At 37.3% G+C, this 14,182-nt stretch overlaps 1 protein-coding gene across 2 annotated transcripts in view; it reads left to right on the forward strand.

Moving 5' to 3' along the window:
• Nucleotides 1-14,182, forward strand: part of LOC136027660 (poly [ADP-ribose] polymerase 1-like) — a 94,868-nt gene that overhangs the window by 52,414 nt on the left and 28,272 nt on the right. For both annotated transcript variants that reach the window (XM_065705099.1, XM_065705100.1), the window contains one exon: nucleotides 2,009-2,166. In XM_065705099.1, coding sequence (XP_065561171.1) covers nucleotides 2,009-2,166 — 158 coding nt within the window. The remainder of the gene's footprint in view (nucleotides 1-2,008; nucleotides 2,167-14,182) is intronic.

A 14,182-nucleotide genomic window follows, 5' to 3' on the forward strand; every position in this document is an offset into this window, starting at 1 on the left:
GCCGCCCGAAATGTTTGTCAGACTCGTAAAAATGGAACAAAAATGCGTATAAACCAATTTTTGATGCATGTATATAAACCCATTCTGTGTAACAGTGAGGTTTTCTGTTTTGTTTATTGTTATGTTTAGGGCGATCACGTATTTGATAATAATCAATGGGGGCTAGGAGTTTTGAAGCGCCGCCCGAAATGTTTGTCTGACTCGTAAAAATGGAACAAAAATTATTTTGTTCCATGATCCATTCTGTGAAACAGTGAGGTTTTCTGTTTTGTTTGTTTTTATGTTTAGGACGATCACGTATTTGATAATAATCAATGGGGGCTAGGAGTTTTGAAGCGCCGCCCGAAATGTTTGTCTGACTCGTAAAAATGGAACAAAAATTATTTTGTTCCATGATCCATTCTGCGAAACAGTGAGGTTTTCTGTTTTGTTTGTTTTTATGTTTAGGACGATCACGTATTTGATAATAATCAATGGGGGCTAGGAGTTTTGAAGCGCCGCCCGAAATGTTTGTCTGACTCGTAAAAATGGAACAAAAATTATTTTGTTCCATGATCCATTCTGTGAAACAGTGAGGTTTTCTGTTTTGTTTGTTTTTATGTTTAGGACGATCACGTATTTGATAATAATCAATGGGGGCTAGGAGTTTTGAAGCGCCGCCCGAAATGTTTGTCTGACTCGTAAAAATGGAACAAAAATTATTTTGTTCCATGATCCATTCTGTGAAACAGTGAGGTTTTCTGTTTTGTTTGTTTTTATGTTTAGGACGATCACGTATTTGATAATAATCAATGGGGGCTAGGAGTTTTGAAGCGCCACCCGAAATGTTTGTCTGACTCGTAAAAATGGAACAAAAATTATTTTGTTCCATGATCCATTCTGCGAAACAGTGAGGTTTTCTGTTTTGTTTGTTTTTATGTTTAGGACGATCACGTATTTGATAATAATCAATGGGGGCTAGGAGTTTTGAAGCGCCGCCCGAAATGTTTGTCTGACTCGTAAAAATGGAACAAAAATTATTTTGTTCCATGATCCATTCTGTGAAACAGTGAGGTTTTCTGTTTTGTTTGTTTTTATGTTTAGGACGATCACGTATTTGATAATAATCAATGGGGGCTAGGAGTTTTGAAGCGCCGCCCGAAATGTTTGTCTGACTCGTAAAAATGGAACAAAAATTATTTTGTTCCATGATCCATTCTGTGAAACAGTGAGGTTTTCTGTTTTGTTTGTTTTTATGTTTAGGACGATCACGTATTTGATAATAATTTTAAATAGATCCAGCTGCGGATAATAAACTCACGGGTCTGACAATGTTTGATTGAAATCATAACATAATTTATCTGCCTTGTTAATTGAATATTTGTCCAATCCGCATGTAAATAGGCATGGTTTGTAAATTACATGGAAAACTAATGATTTTTACACATGATGTAGTTGCAGCTTCAAAGGGTTTTAACTAAACGCTGTTCATCAGCAATTAGCGTAATCTGCTTGAGTAGTTCATAACCGTCGGTACCATTTTACATTTAAAGGTAAAATGGTAAAACCGGGTACACTTTCAACGGTGATTAAGTAAGATTGATCTGGAGGTAGTCCCAATTTAGGAAACTTGTCAATTTAGAGAGAAAATATCTAACAGGAGAGATAGAAGCCATCCCGTGTTTATTTAATTTATCCATTTCTTATAAGTATCGGTTTTTATATAGTAGTATATCTGAAGAAGCACAGTTAGATGAAAACCGTCAGGCTGAAAACTCAACTGAGAAAACTTCAGAACTAACTGTTTCAGTGGAACTATTGAACTAGTTTTTAGTATTGTAATATTATAATTTGATGTTATAAGTGAAAATATTATTAAATATTTCTTGTTCGGATTCTTTATTAATGGAGCATGCAGGTGAAAATTGGGTCTTTTTTGCAGTTTAAGCCAACTGTCAGTAAAAAGTGATAATATTGTCGATTATTTTTATTACAGAAATTTTGTAATTAGTCTATTAAATGTTTTTAGGCCTCCAAAAAGCTCCAAGCCTTTGAAAGACATGTCGTTTATGATTGTTGGAGATCTTTCAAGAAAAGCAGAAGAAGTAAAAGACATCATTGCCAAATATGGGGGTAAAATTACTACAAGGATGACAGCCGATTGTGTGGCTGTTATATCTTCTCAAGGTTTGTGTACTGTAGTAATAGGGTATGCTGTATCCTATAGTATGGTAAAGTATACTTGTAGGGTATAGGGTGTAATAATAGGGTATACTGTAATTCACAGGATAGATTTAAAGTAATGTACACTTCGTTTTCATTTTGATGTTTTAGATTGATTTTATTTACTCTGCGTGTTTGTTTGATGCTGTAAAATTATAAGGCGAATTTTAGTTTTGCAATCTTTGCTTTCATTTTGATAGTCAAAATAGATTTATATGATAACTTTAAGTTTTTACTCTACATTATAATTTTGATATTTTAAATGTATGTGGTAAATATAAGTTTTTTAGACTTTTCTTGCCATTTCAACACTTTAAATTTCTATTGAAACTCTAATTTTATGGCACTTAGGATTTACCAAGTGACACTAACGATCGCAAATTCTGTTGGTCTGTCCGTCCCAGTTTTGCTAGTTTAGGCACTTCCAGATAAGTTAGGACGATGAAATTTCGCAGGCGTATCAGGGACCACACCAGATTAAATTAGATAAAGTTTTCCCGATTCAACTATCTGGGGAGGGGGGGGGGGGAAGGAACTTTTAATTGGGAAAAATTTAGAAAACATGAGGTACTTTAACTTACGAATGGGTGATCGAATCTTAATGAAATTTGATAGATAGAAGGATATCGTGTCTCAGAGATCTTATTTTCAATCCCGACCGGATCCGGTGACATTGGGGGTGGTTGGAGGGGGAACCTAAAATCTTGGAAAACGCTTAGAGTGGAGGGATCGGGATGAAACTTGGCGCAAAAAACAAGCACAAGTCCAAGATACGTGATTGACATAACCGGAACGGATACGCTCTCTTTGGGGGAGTTGGGGGGAGGGTTAATTTTGAAAAATTAGAAAAAAATGAGGTATTTTTAACTTACGAAGGAGTTATCGGATATTAATGAAATTTCATATTTAGAAGGAACTCGCAGTTCAGATCTCTTATTTTAAATCCCGACCGGATCCAGTATCTGGGGGGGAGGGGAGAACCGGAAATCTTGGAAAAGGCTTAGAGTGGAGAGATCAGGATGAAACTTGGTGGGAAGAATAAGCAAAAGTCCAAGGTACGTGACTTACCTGACTGGACTGGATCTGCTCTCTTTGGGGGATTGGGGGGGGGGGGTAATTCGCAAAAATTAGAAAAAATATGGTATTTGTAACTTACGAATGGGTGATCAGATCTTAATGAAATTTGATATTTAGAAGTATCTTGTGCTTCAGAGCTCTTATTTTGAATCCCGACCAGATCTGGTGACATTGGGACAGTTGGAGGGGGAAACTGGAAATCTTTGAAAACGTGAAAATGGAGGTATCTTTATCTTACGAATGGGTGATCGGATCTTAATGAAACTTCATATATAGAAAGATCTTATGTCTCAGATGCTCCATTTTAAATTCGAATTGGATTCGGGGACACGGGGGTTGGAGGGGGGAAACAGAAATCTTGGAAACCGGAAATCTTGGAAAACGCTTAGAGTGGAGAGATCTAGATGAAACTCGATGGGAAGAATAAGCACAAGTAAGATAGACAGTCTAGAAAGGTGATTGACATAATTAGAACGGATCCGCTCTCTTTGGGGGAGTTGGGGGGAGGGCTGTTAATTCGGAAAAATTAGAAAAATTGAGGCATGTTTAACTTAAGAACGGGTGAACAGATCTTTATGAAATTTGATATTTAGAAGGAAATCATGTCTCAGAACTCTTATTTTAAATACTGACCAGACCTGGTGACATTGGGGTGAGTTGGAGGGGGAAACCAGAAATCTTGGAAAACGCTTTGAGTGGAGAGATCGGGATGAAACTTGATGGGTAGAATAAGCATATGTCGTAGATACGCGATTGGCGTAACCGGACTGGATCCGCTCTCTGGAGGAATCGGGGGGGGGGGGCCAGTGCTTTGGCGAGTTTGGTGCTTCTGGATGTACTAGGACGATGAAAATTGGTAGGCGTGTCAGGGACCTGCACAAATTGCCTTGATAAAGTCATTTTCCCCAATTCAACCATCTGAGGGGCTGATGGAAGAGGAAAAATTAGAAAAATGAGGTATTTTTAACTTACGAGTGGGTGATCGGATCTTAATGAATATTGATATTTAGAAGGACCTTGTGTCTCAGAGCTCTTATTTTAAATCCCAACGGGCATTAAGCCTCTGATTTTCCTTTTAAATTAGTTTTTTGATTCTTAGAATTTTGTTAGAGCTCATGCCATATGAGCTCTTGGCTCTTCCAACCTCGTCACAAGTGCCATATAAGCTCTTAGCTCTTTTTTTTTTTTTTTTTTTTTTTTTTTTTTTTTTTTTTTTTTTTTTTTTTTTTTTTTTTTTTTTTTTTTTTACTTTGTTTTCATTTGATGCTGTAAATTAATAAGGCCAGTTTAAGTATTACAACATTTGGTCTCATTTTGTAAGGCACCCCTTATTTTCATGCTCTGCTGTATTTCGTATCGTAAATAAGTTTAAACTGGCATTAGTGTTAACAAAAAACCTGAACGCCATCTAGAGTTTGGTGAAAGCTGGTTTTATTTTCAGAGTAATAACAAGAATCATTAATTTAATTTGTAGTTGGTAAAATTAGTATTGTAATAAGTGTCTGATCTCAGTTCCTGACAGAAAAGTGATAACAAAGCTCGAGAAATTGAAGTGTGTTGCCAAACTCTAGAAGGCGTTGATGGTTATTTGCCGATATTAGTGCCAGTTTCCACTCTTATAAATTACCCATACTCTTTGCTTCATTTTCATTCATAGCTTACAAGAGTGGAAACAGGCACTAGTGTCGTCAAAAAACCTCAACGCCATCTAGACTTTAGTGAAAGTTGGCATTTTTAGTGTAATAATAAGAATAATTAATTTAATTTATAAATAATTGTCTGATTTCAGTTCTTGACAGAAAAATGATAACAAAGCTCGAGAAATCGAAGTGTCACCAAACGCTAGATGGCGTCGATGGTTTTTTTTACCGACATTAGTGCCAGTTTCCACTGTATAAATTACCCATACTCTTTGCTTCTAATTATAAAATAAAACAAGTAACCTTTTTTTTTAGGAAACATGTCAATGTTAATCCTGAGCATAAATATTAGGGGTATGAAGGTTAAACACTCAAGATAAAGTAGTTTGCATTCAATCATCCTTTTAGTCATATGATTTTTGGATTTTAAAACGTATTTCTAAAAAAAATAATACAACGGAATCGCTTTTAAAGGGTCGATGATTATGGTAATTAATTCTGTTTTTTCCCATGTATAAAACGTAATAGTAGTTTATCTCGAAGCTATAATTTTGCAAACCATATGATATGAAATTGGATTGGGTGAAGTCCATAAAAACAAGATTTTGTTGAGGAAAAGGCTGGTGTAATGGTGATAGAAGGACGAGAGTTAATGGAGGGGAAAATGCAAAGAAAAAAAATAGTTAAATGCTCGTACCAGGCAATTGCGCAGAAAGGTCCAATAATAATAATAATAAAATAATAGTCTTGTTCTTGGAACAAGAAGTGGCCAGAACTTGGGTATCATTTGGAAGCCCCCCCCCCCCCCCCCCGCAGGTGTCCCTAACTTGCACTATAGCCGCAATACCGTAATGATTTCATTGCTTGGATAAGCTTACCCAGTAATATGGAGAGTACCAAGTAGTAATACTTCACAGCTTGAGCCACGGTATTTTTCGCTATATTTTGCTTTGAGCTCAGGTGTCTAGAATAAAACGTACCTTGTACTTTGGTCCATCCAGAATTTGCCGACAAGCGTCCCTCCATTGTTCTCCTTCAAGTGCGACTGGCTCGATCAACTGAATCCATTGTCTATTCCAGCGATGCCTGTGCTTCTTGAAACATCCCAATGGCTCGAGGTCAGCTCTAACTGTCAATAACCATGTCTTTTTCTGTCCTCCGGGCTTCTTCTTCCAGTGCGTAAGGGGTTGGCATTTCAAGCACTGTTTGCTGAACGAGTCATCCGGTCGGCGCAGTGTATGCCGAACCACCGTAGACGTCTCGCTTTGACAACATCAGAGAGAAGCGGTATATCACCACATCATCTTCTGATGACATCATTAGAGACGTCGTCAGAGGGACGCAGGCCAAGTATACAGCGCAGACGCATGCGGTGAAAAACGTTCAGGTCTTTAGCTTCCCCAGCTCTGAGCGGCCACGTTTCGCAACAATAAAGAAGTATAGAGAGGATAACCAGAGACACTTCCGAAGGTGAATGAATGCTGCCCAGGCTGCGGAGATTCGGCTTTGCAGCATCCCATACCAGGTCTGAATCCTGCTTGATTTGGCCTTGTCCGATCATTTCTAATATTTCTGAACCTATTTAACGCTATTATTGTAAAAGAAAACTTTTGCAGAAATCGGTATCAGGGATATTCTTCTATAATTTCTACAATCGGCTCGATCCCCTTTCTTAAGTACAGGAATTATTACAGAGGTCCTACACTCTTCAGGAATATATTCATTGACCCAGACATCCGTTTGTAAGTCGTGGAGCTGATCGATAGCTTTGAGAAGTTCAGCTGGTATAGTTTTATGGAATCGATTGTTTCTTCTCTGCTTTGAGAGGCAATATTGCAATCTTCATACACGGATGGTAACTCAGAACATAGAATAGAATAGGTATAGAATAGGTTTTATTTGCACAATCTCTCGTAGTCATAAAACTAAATGGCGCTTGTGCTTACAAAAAAAGAAAAAAGGATTAAATCAAACGACAAAAAAAAATCAGAAGACAAATAGTTTAAAATCAACAATTGTTATACTTTGATACAAAGAAAGGGATGAATGAGTTGGAAAAACGATTTGTGCGTGAAGGGGAGGTGCTGCTAATCTGTCAAATTTCTTCAACCTAGTACTTCGATGTTTCACTAAAACTGGTGGTAGTATCGATCTGTATTTATCACTTCTGAGAAGATATTGGCCAAATTCAAGGATCAAACTGAGACGACGCTCTTGAAGAGAGGGAATTTGTAAAGTGGATAATGCTAACTTATATTCGGTAAAAGCATCGCACAATATTACTTTGACTGCTCTTTTTTGTATTGACTCAAGCTGGTCACTTAGGTAAATAGTGTTATTGACTTGTGGGCCCCATACGGGACATGCATACTCTAAAATTGGTCGAATGTAAGTAAGATAGGCTATCCTTAGTTGTGTCACTGAAAAACCAAATCGACGCATTAGTATAAGTGTCCGCATCGCACTATTTGCCTTTTTGATAATTGTATCGACATGGAGGCTGAAAGAGCAGTCGATGCTAAACTTGACACCAAGCACTACTGCCGAAGATTCACTAGGATAAGGAGGAGGAGGGCACACAAAGTCTCTCTTCAGGGGATTAAAGCGAAGGAACTGTTGTGAGATGGAATGGGTTGGCTGTGGTCATTTTCTGGTGGGTGAAGGAGCTCCTGGAAGTGAGTACGTTATTTTTCGATACGATCTTCTTTGCTCGTGAGGAGCTTGTTGTCCTTACTAAGTAGCGTGGGGGTAGATCTTTGCTTCTTTTTCCCGGTTGATTCGCCTAGGAGCTGGTAGAGTTTCCGTGAATCATTGCGTGCAGAAGCTTTTTATGGCACTTGGTATTAACCAAGTGACATATAGCAATAGCAAATTCTGTCAGTCTGTCGGTCCCGGTTTTGCTACTTTAGGCACTTCCAGGTAAGCTAGGACGATGAAATTTGGCAGGCGTATCAGGGACCGGGCCAGATTAAATTAGAAATAGTCGTTTTCCCGATTTGACCATCTGGGGGGAGTGGGGGGCCCGTTAATTCGGAAAAAATAGAAAAATGAAGTATTTTTAACTTACGAACGGTTGATCAGATCTTAATGAAATTTGATATTTGGAAGGATATCGTGTCTCAGAGCTGTTATTTTAAATCCCGAGCGGATCTGGTAACCTAGGGGGGGAGCTGGGAGGGGGAAACCTAAAATCTTGGAAAACACTTAGAGTGGAGGGATCGGGATGAAACTTGGTGGGGAAAATAAGCACAAGTCCTAGATACATGATTGACATAACCGGAACGGACCCGCTCTCTTTGGGGTAGTTGGTAGGGGGGTTAATTCTGAAAAATTAGAAAAAAACGAGGTATTTTTAACTTACGAACGGGTGATCGGATCTCAATAAAATTTGATATTTAGAAGGATATCGTGTCTCAAAGCTCTTAAATCCTGACCAGATCTGGTGACATTGGGGGGAGTTTGGGGGGAACCTAAAATCATGGAAAATGCTTAGATTGGAGGGATCGGGATGAAACTTGGTGGGAAAAATAAGCAGAAGTCTTAGATACGTGATCTACATAATTGGAACGGATCCGCTCTATTGGGGGGGGGGGGGGGGTAATTCTGAAAAATTAGAAAAAATGACGTATTTTTAACTTACGAAGTAGTGATCAGATCTTCATGAAGCTTCTTATTTAGAAGGACTTCGTAACTCAGATCTCTTATTTTAAATCTCAACTGGATCCAGCGTCATTGGGGGGGGGGGGGGAATCTTAGAAAAATACTTAAAGCGGAGAGATCAGGATGAAACTGGATGGGAAGAATAAAAACCTGTCTAAGATACGTGACTGACATAACCGGACCGGATCTGCTGTCTTTGGTGGAGTTGGGGGGGGGTAATTTGGAAAAAATTGGTATTTGTAACTTACGAAAGGGTGATCAGATCTTAATGAAATTTGATATTTAGAAAGATACTTGTGCTTTAAAGGTCCAATTTTAAATTCCGACCAGATCCTGTGACATTGGGGGGAGTTGGAGGGGGAAACCGGAATTCTTGGAAAACATGAAAATTGGGGTATTTTTATCTTACGAATAGGTGATCAGATCTTAATGAAATTTGATATTTAGAAGGAATTCATGTCTCAGAGCTCTTATTTCAAATCCCGACCAGATCTTTTGACATTGGGGGGAGTTGGAAGGGGAAATCTTGGAAAATACTTGGAGGTGGATAGAATAAGCAAATGTCCTTGATACGTGATTGACGTAACCGTACTGGATTCGCTCTCTTTGGGGGTGTTGGGGGGAGGGGTTCAGTGATTTGGCGAGTGTGTTGCTTCTGGACGTGCTAGGACGATGAAAATTGGTAGGCGTGTCAGGGAGCTGCACAAATTGACTTGATAAAAGTCGTTTTCCCAGATTCGACCATCTGGGGGGCTGAAGGGTGAGGAAAAATTAGAAAAAAATTAGGTATTTTTAACTTACGAGTGGGTGATCCGATCTTAATGAATTTTGATGTTTAGAAGGACATCGTGACTCAGAGCTCTTATTTTATATCCTGACCGGCATTAAGTCTCTGATTTTTCGTTTAAATCAATCTATTGATTCTTAGAATTTTGTTAGAGCTCATACCATATGAGCTCTTGGCTCTTAGCTCTTCTTTTCTCGTCACAAGTGCCATATGAGCTCTTAGCTCTTGTTTCATTCCACAGGCTACATTAGACCAATATGCTTTTTTATCTGCCTTAGCAGATTTGTGACAATCTTTGTGGAGTGCTTTAAAAGAAGCAGATTGTCTATCGGTCATTTGTTTCTTCCTTAAAGAGAGTTCTATTGTCTTCTGTGAAATCCATCTTTTGGATTTTTTGTCCCTTACTCCGAGAATTTCTGTAGCTGCCTCTTTCACTTGATTTCGGAACTTGTTCCAGCGCTTTTCTATATTTAGCGATGGGTTAAAATTTTCTTGCTCGGTCATGGCTCTTGTCTCGGTCTTAGAAATTGCTTGATTGGTCTTAAATTCTCGGTCATTATCTTGCAACGCCGTAAAACGGTTTTTAACTTCGAGCTTAAAGGTCTCTTTAATTTCAGAGAGTTTGAGTTTCTCTATATCTAGAATGTGTCTAGGTACAGATATTTCTTTGGAGCTGAGTCTGAATCTAACTTTTGATTTGAGTAAAAAATGATAGGATCCACTTTTGATCCAGTGTCCGCTTCAGTGCTTCAGTTAGTCAGAGGAGCAGGAGTTAGCTACTTAGCTTTCTTTGAGCAAGAAGCACAGCTAATGGTGCCTCAACAAATGAGGAAGACAGAGAAATCTACTGTCAGGCAAAGAAAAATTGAAGAAAGAACTAAAAATTGAAAACTTGCGAAAAGAGCTCGAGGAGCAGGAAGCTGTTTTTTTTCTACAAAGCTTAAACTTTCAGAAAAGTTCATTCAGAACTTGTAAAAAGACCTTGTGGAGCAGGAAGTTGTTTAAACTTTCAGAAAAGTTGATTGAGAACTTGTAACAAGACCTCAAAGAGACGAAAGTTGCTTTTTCTGCAAAGCAGGAACTTTCAGATAAATTAATTGAGAAGTTGCTAAAAGACCTCGAAGAGCAGAAAACTGTTTTTTTCTGCAAAGCATGAACTTTCAGAAAAGTTGATTGAGAACTTGTAAAAAGACCTTGAGAAGCAGAAAAATTTTTCTTCAAAGTTTCAGATAAGCTGATTGAGAACTTGCCAAAAGACCTCGAGGAGCAGAAAGCTGTTTTTTCTTCAAAGCAGACACTTTCAGATAAATTGATTGAGAACTTGCTAATAGACCTCAAGGAGCAGAAAGCTGATTGAGAACTAGCAAAAAGAGTTCGAGGAGCAGGAAGCTGTTTCTTTCTGCAAAGCGTAAACTTTTAGAAAATTTGATTGAGAACTTGTAACAAGACCTCGAGGAGTCGAAAGTTGTTTTTTATGCAAAGCGTAAACTTTCAGAAAAGTTGATTGGGAACTTCATTTTTTCTGCAAAGCAGAAACTTTAAGATAAATTAATTGAGAACTTGCTAAAAGACCTCGAAGAGCAGAAAACTGTTTTTTCTTCAAAGCAGAAACTTTCAGATAAGTTGATTGAGAACTTCCCAAGAAACCACGAGGAGCAGAAAACTGTTTTTCTGCAAAGCACATACTTTCAGATAAGTTGATTGGTAACTTGCCAAAAGACCTCGAGGAACAGAAAGATGATTTTTCTTTGCAAAGCAAAACTTTCAGAAAAGTTGATTGAGAACTTGCCAACAGACCTCGAAGAGCAGAAAGCTGTTTTTTTTTTTACGCAGATCAGAAACTTACAGATAAGTTGATTGAGAACTTGCAAAAAGAGCTCGAGGAGCAGGAGACTGGTTTCTTTTTTCTTTCTTTTTTTTGCAAAGCGTAAACTTTCACAAAAGTTGATTGAGAACTTGTAAAAAGACCTCCAGGAGCAGAAAGCTGTTTTTTCTGCAAAGCAGAAACTTTCAGATAAGTTGATTGAGAACTTCCCAAGAGACTACGAGGAGCAGAAAATGGTTTCTCTGCAAAGCGCATACTTTCAGATAAGTTGATTGGTAACTTGCCAAAAGAGTTCGAAGAAAAGAAAGCTGATTTTTCTTTGCAAAGTAAAACTTTCAGAAAAGTTGATTGAGAACTTGCCAATAGACTTCGAGAGCAGATGAGCAGGAGGCTTTTTTTCTTTCTTTTTTTTTCAGAGCGTAAACTTTCGCAAAAGCTGATTGAAAACTTGTAAAAAGACCTCCAGGAGCAGAAAGCTGTTTTTCTGCAAAGCAGAAACTTTTAGATAAGTTAATTGAAAACTTGCTAAAAGACCTCAAAGACCAGAAAACTGTTTCTTTCTGCAAAGCAGAGACTTTCAGATAAATTAATTGATAACTTGCCAAAAGAAGAGCAGAAAGCTGTTTTTTTTTTTTTTTTTTTTTTTTTTTTTTTTTTTTTTTTTTTTTTTTTTTTTTTTTTTTTGTGCAAAGAAGAAGCTTTCAGATAAGTTGATTGAGAGCTTGCAAAAAGAGCTCGAGGAGCAGGAATCTATTTTTTGGCAAAGTGTAAACTTTCATTAAAGTTGATTGAGAACTTGTAAAAAGACCTCCAGGAGCAGAAAGTCGTTTTTTCCGCAAAGCAGAAACTTTTAGATAAGTTAATTGAGAACTTGCTAAAAGACCTCGAACACCAGAAAACTGTTTTTTTTTTTTTTTTTTTTTTTTTTTTTTTTTTTTTTTTTGCAAATCAGAAACTTTCGGATAAGTTGATTGAGAACTTGCCAAAAGAGGAACAGAAAACTATTTTTCTGCAAAGCAGATACTTTCAGATAAGTTGATTGAGGGCTTGCCAAAAGACCTCGAGGAGCAGAAAGCTGTTTTTTTTTGCAAAGAAGAAACTTTCAGATAAGGTGATTGAGAACTAGCAAAAAGATTTCGAGGAGCAGGAAGCTGTTTTTTATGCAGATCAGAAACTTTCGGATAAGTTGATTGAGAACTTGCCAAAAGAGGAGCAGAAAACTATTTTTCTGCAAAGCAGATACTTTCAGATAAGTTGATTGAGGTCTTGCCAAAAGACCTCGAGGAGCAGAAAGCTGTTTTTTTTTTTTTTTTTTTTTTTTTGCAAAGAAGAAACTTTCAGATAAGGTGATTGAGAACTAGCAAAAAGATTTCGAGGAGCAGGAAGCTGTTTTTTATGCAGATCAGAAACTTTAAGATAAGTTGATTGTAATTGTAAAAAGACCTCCTGGAGCAGAAAGTCGTTTTTTCTGCAAAGCAGAAACTTTTAGATAAGTTAATTGAGAACTTGCTTAAATACCTCGAAGACCAGAAAACAGTTTTTTTTTTTGTTTTTTTTTTTTGCAAAGAAGAAACTTTCAGATAAGGTGATTGAGAATTAGCAAACAGATTTTGAGGAGCAGGAAGCTGTTTTTTATGCAGATCAGAAACTTTCAGATAAGTTGATTGAGAACTTGCATAAAGAGCTCGAGGAGCAGGAAGCTATTTTTTTGCAAAGCGTAAACTTTCATTAAAGCTGATTGAGAAATTGTAAAAAGACCTCCTGGAGCAGAAAGTCGTTTTTTCTGCAAAGCAGAAACTTTTAGATAAGTTAATTGAGAACTTGCTAAAAGACCTCGAAGACCAGAAAACTGTTTTTTTTTTTTTTTTTTTCTGCAAAGCAGAAACTTTCAGATAAGTTGATTGAGAACTTGCCAAAAGAGGAGCAGAAAGCTATTTTTCTGGAAAGCAGATACTTTCAGATAAGTTGATTGAGGTCTTGCCAAAAGACCTCGAGGAGCAGAAAGCTGTTTTTTTTTTGTTTTTTTTTGTTTTTTTGCAAAGAAGAAACTTTCAGATAAGGTGATTGAGAACTAGCAAAAAGATTTCGAGGAGCAGGAAGCTGTTTTTTATGCAGATCAGAAACTTTCAGATAAGTTGATTGAGAACTTGCATAAAGAGCTCGAGGAGCAGGAAGCTATTTTTTTGCAAAGCGTAAACTCTCAGTAAAGCTGATTGAGAAATTGTAAAAAGACCTCCTGGAGCAGAAAGTCGTTTTTTCTGCAAAGCAGAAACTTTTAGATAAGTTAATTGAGAACTTGCTTAAATACCTCGAAGACCAGAAAACTGTTTTTTTTGTTTTTTTTGCAAAGAAGAAACTTTCAGATAAGGTGATTGAGAACTAGCAAACAGATTTTGAGGAGCAGGAAGCTGTTTTTTATGCAGATCAGAAACTTTCAGATAAGTTGATTGAGAACTTGCATAAAGAGCTCGAGGAGCAGGAAGCTATTTTTTTTTGCAAAGCGTAAACTTTCATTAAAGCAGATTGAGAAATTGTAAAAAGACCTCCTGGAGCAGAAAGTCGTTTTTTCTGCAAAGCAGAAACTTTTAGATAAGTTAATTGAGAACTTGCTAAAAGACCTCGAAGACCAGAAAACTGTTTTTTTTTTTTTTTTTTTTTTTTTTTTTTGCAAAGCAGAAACTTTCGGATAAGTTGATTGAGAACTTGCCAAAAGAGGAGCAGAAAACTATTTTTCTGGAAAGCAGATACTTTCAGATAAGTTGATTGAGGGCTTGCCAAAAGACCTCGAGGAGCAGAAAGCTGTTTTTTCTTCTTCTTTTTTGCAAAGAAGAAACTTTCACATAAGGTGATTGAGAACTAGCAAAAAGATTTCGAGGAGCAGGAAGCTATTTTTTATGCAGATCAGAAACTTTCGGATAAGTTGATTGAGAACTTGCCAAAAGAGGAGCAGAAAACTATTTTTCTGCAAAGCAGATACTTTCAGATAAGTTG

The sequence above is a fragment of the Artemia franciscana genome, chromosome 5 (assembly GCF_032884065.1).
Source record: "Artemia franciscana chromosome 5, ASM3288406v1, whole genome shotgun sequence".
Lineage (NCBI taxonomy): Eukaryota > Metazoa > Arthropoda > Branchiopoda > Anostraca > Artemiidae > Artemia > Artemia franciscana.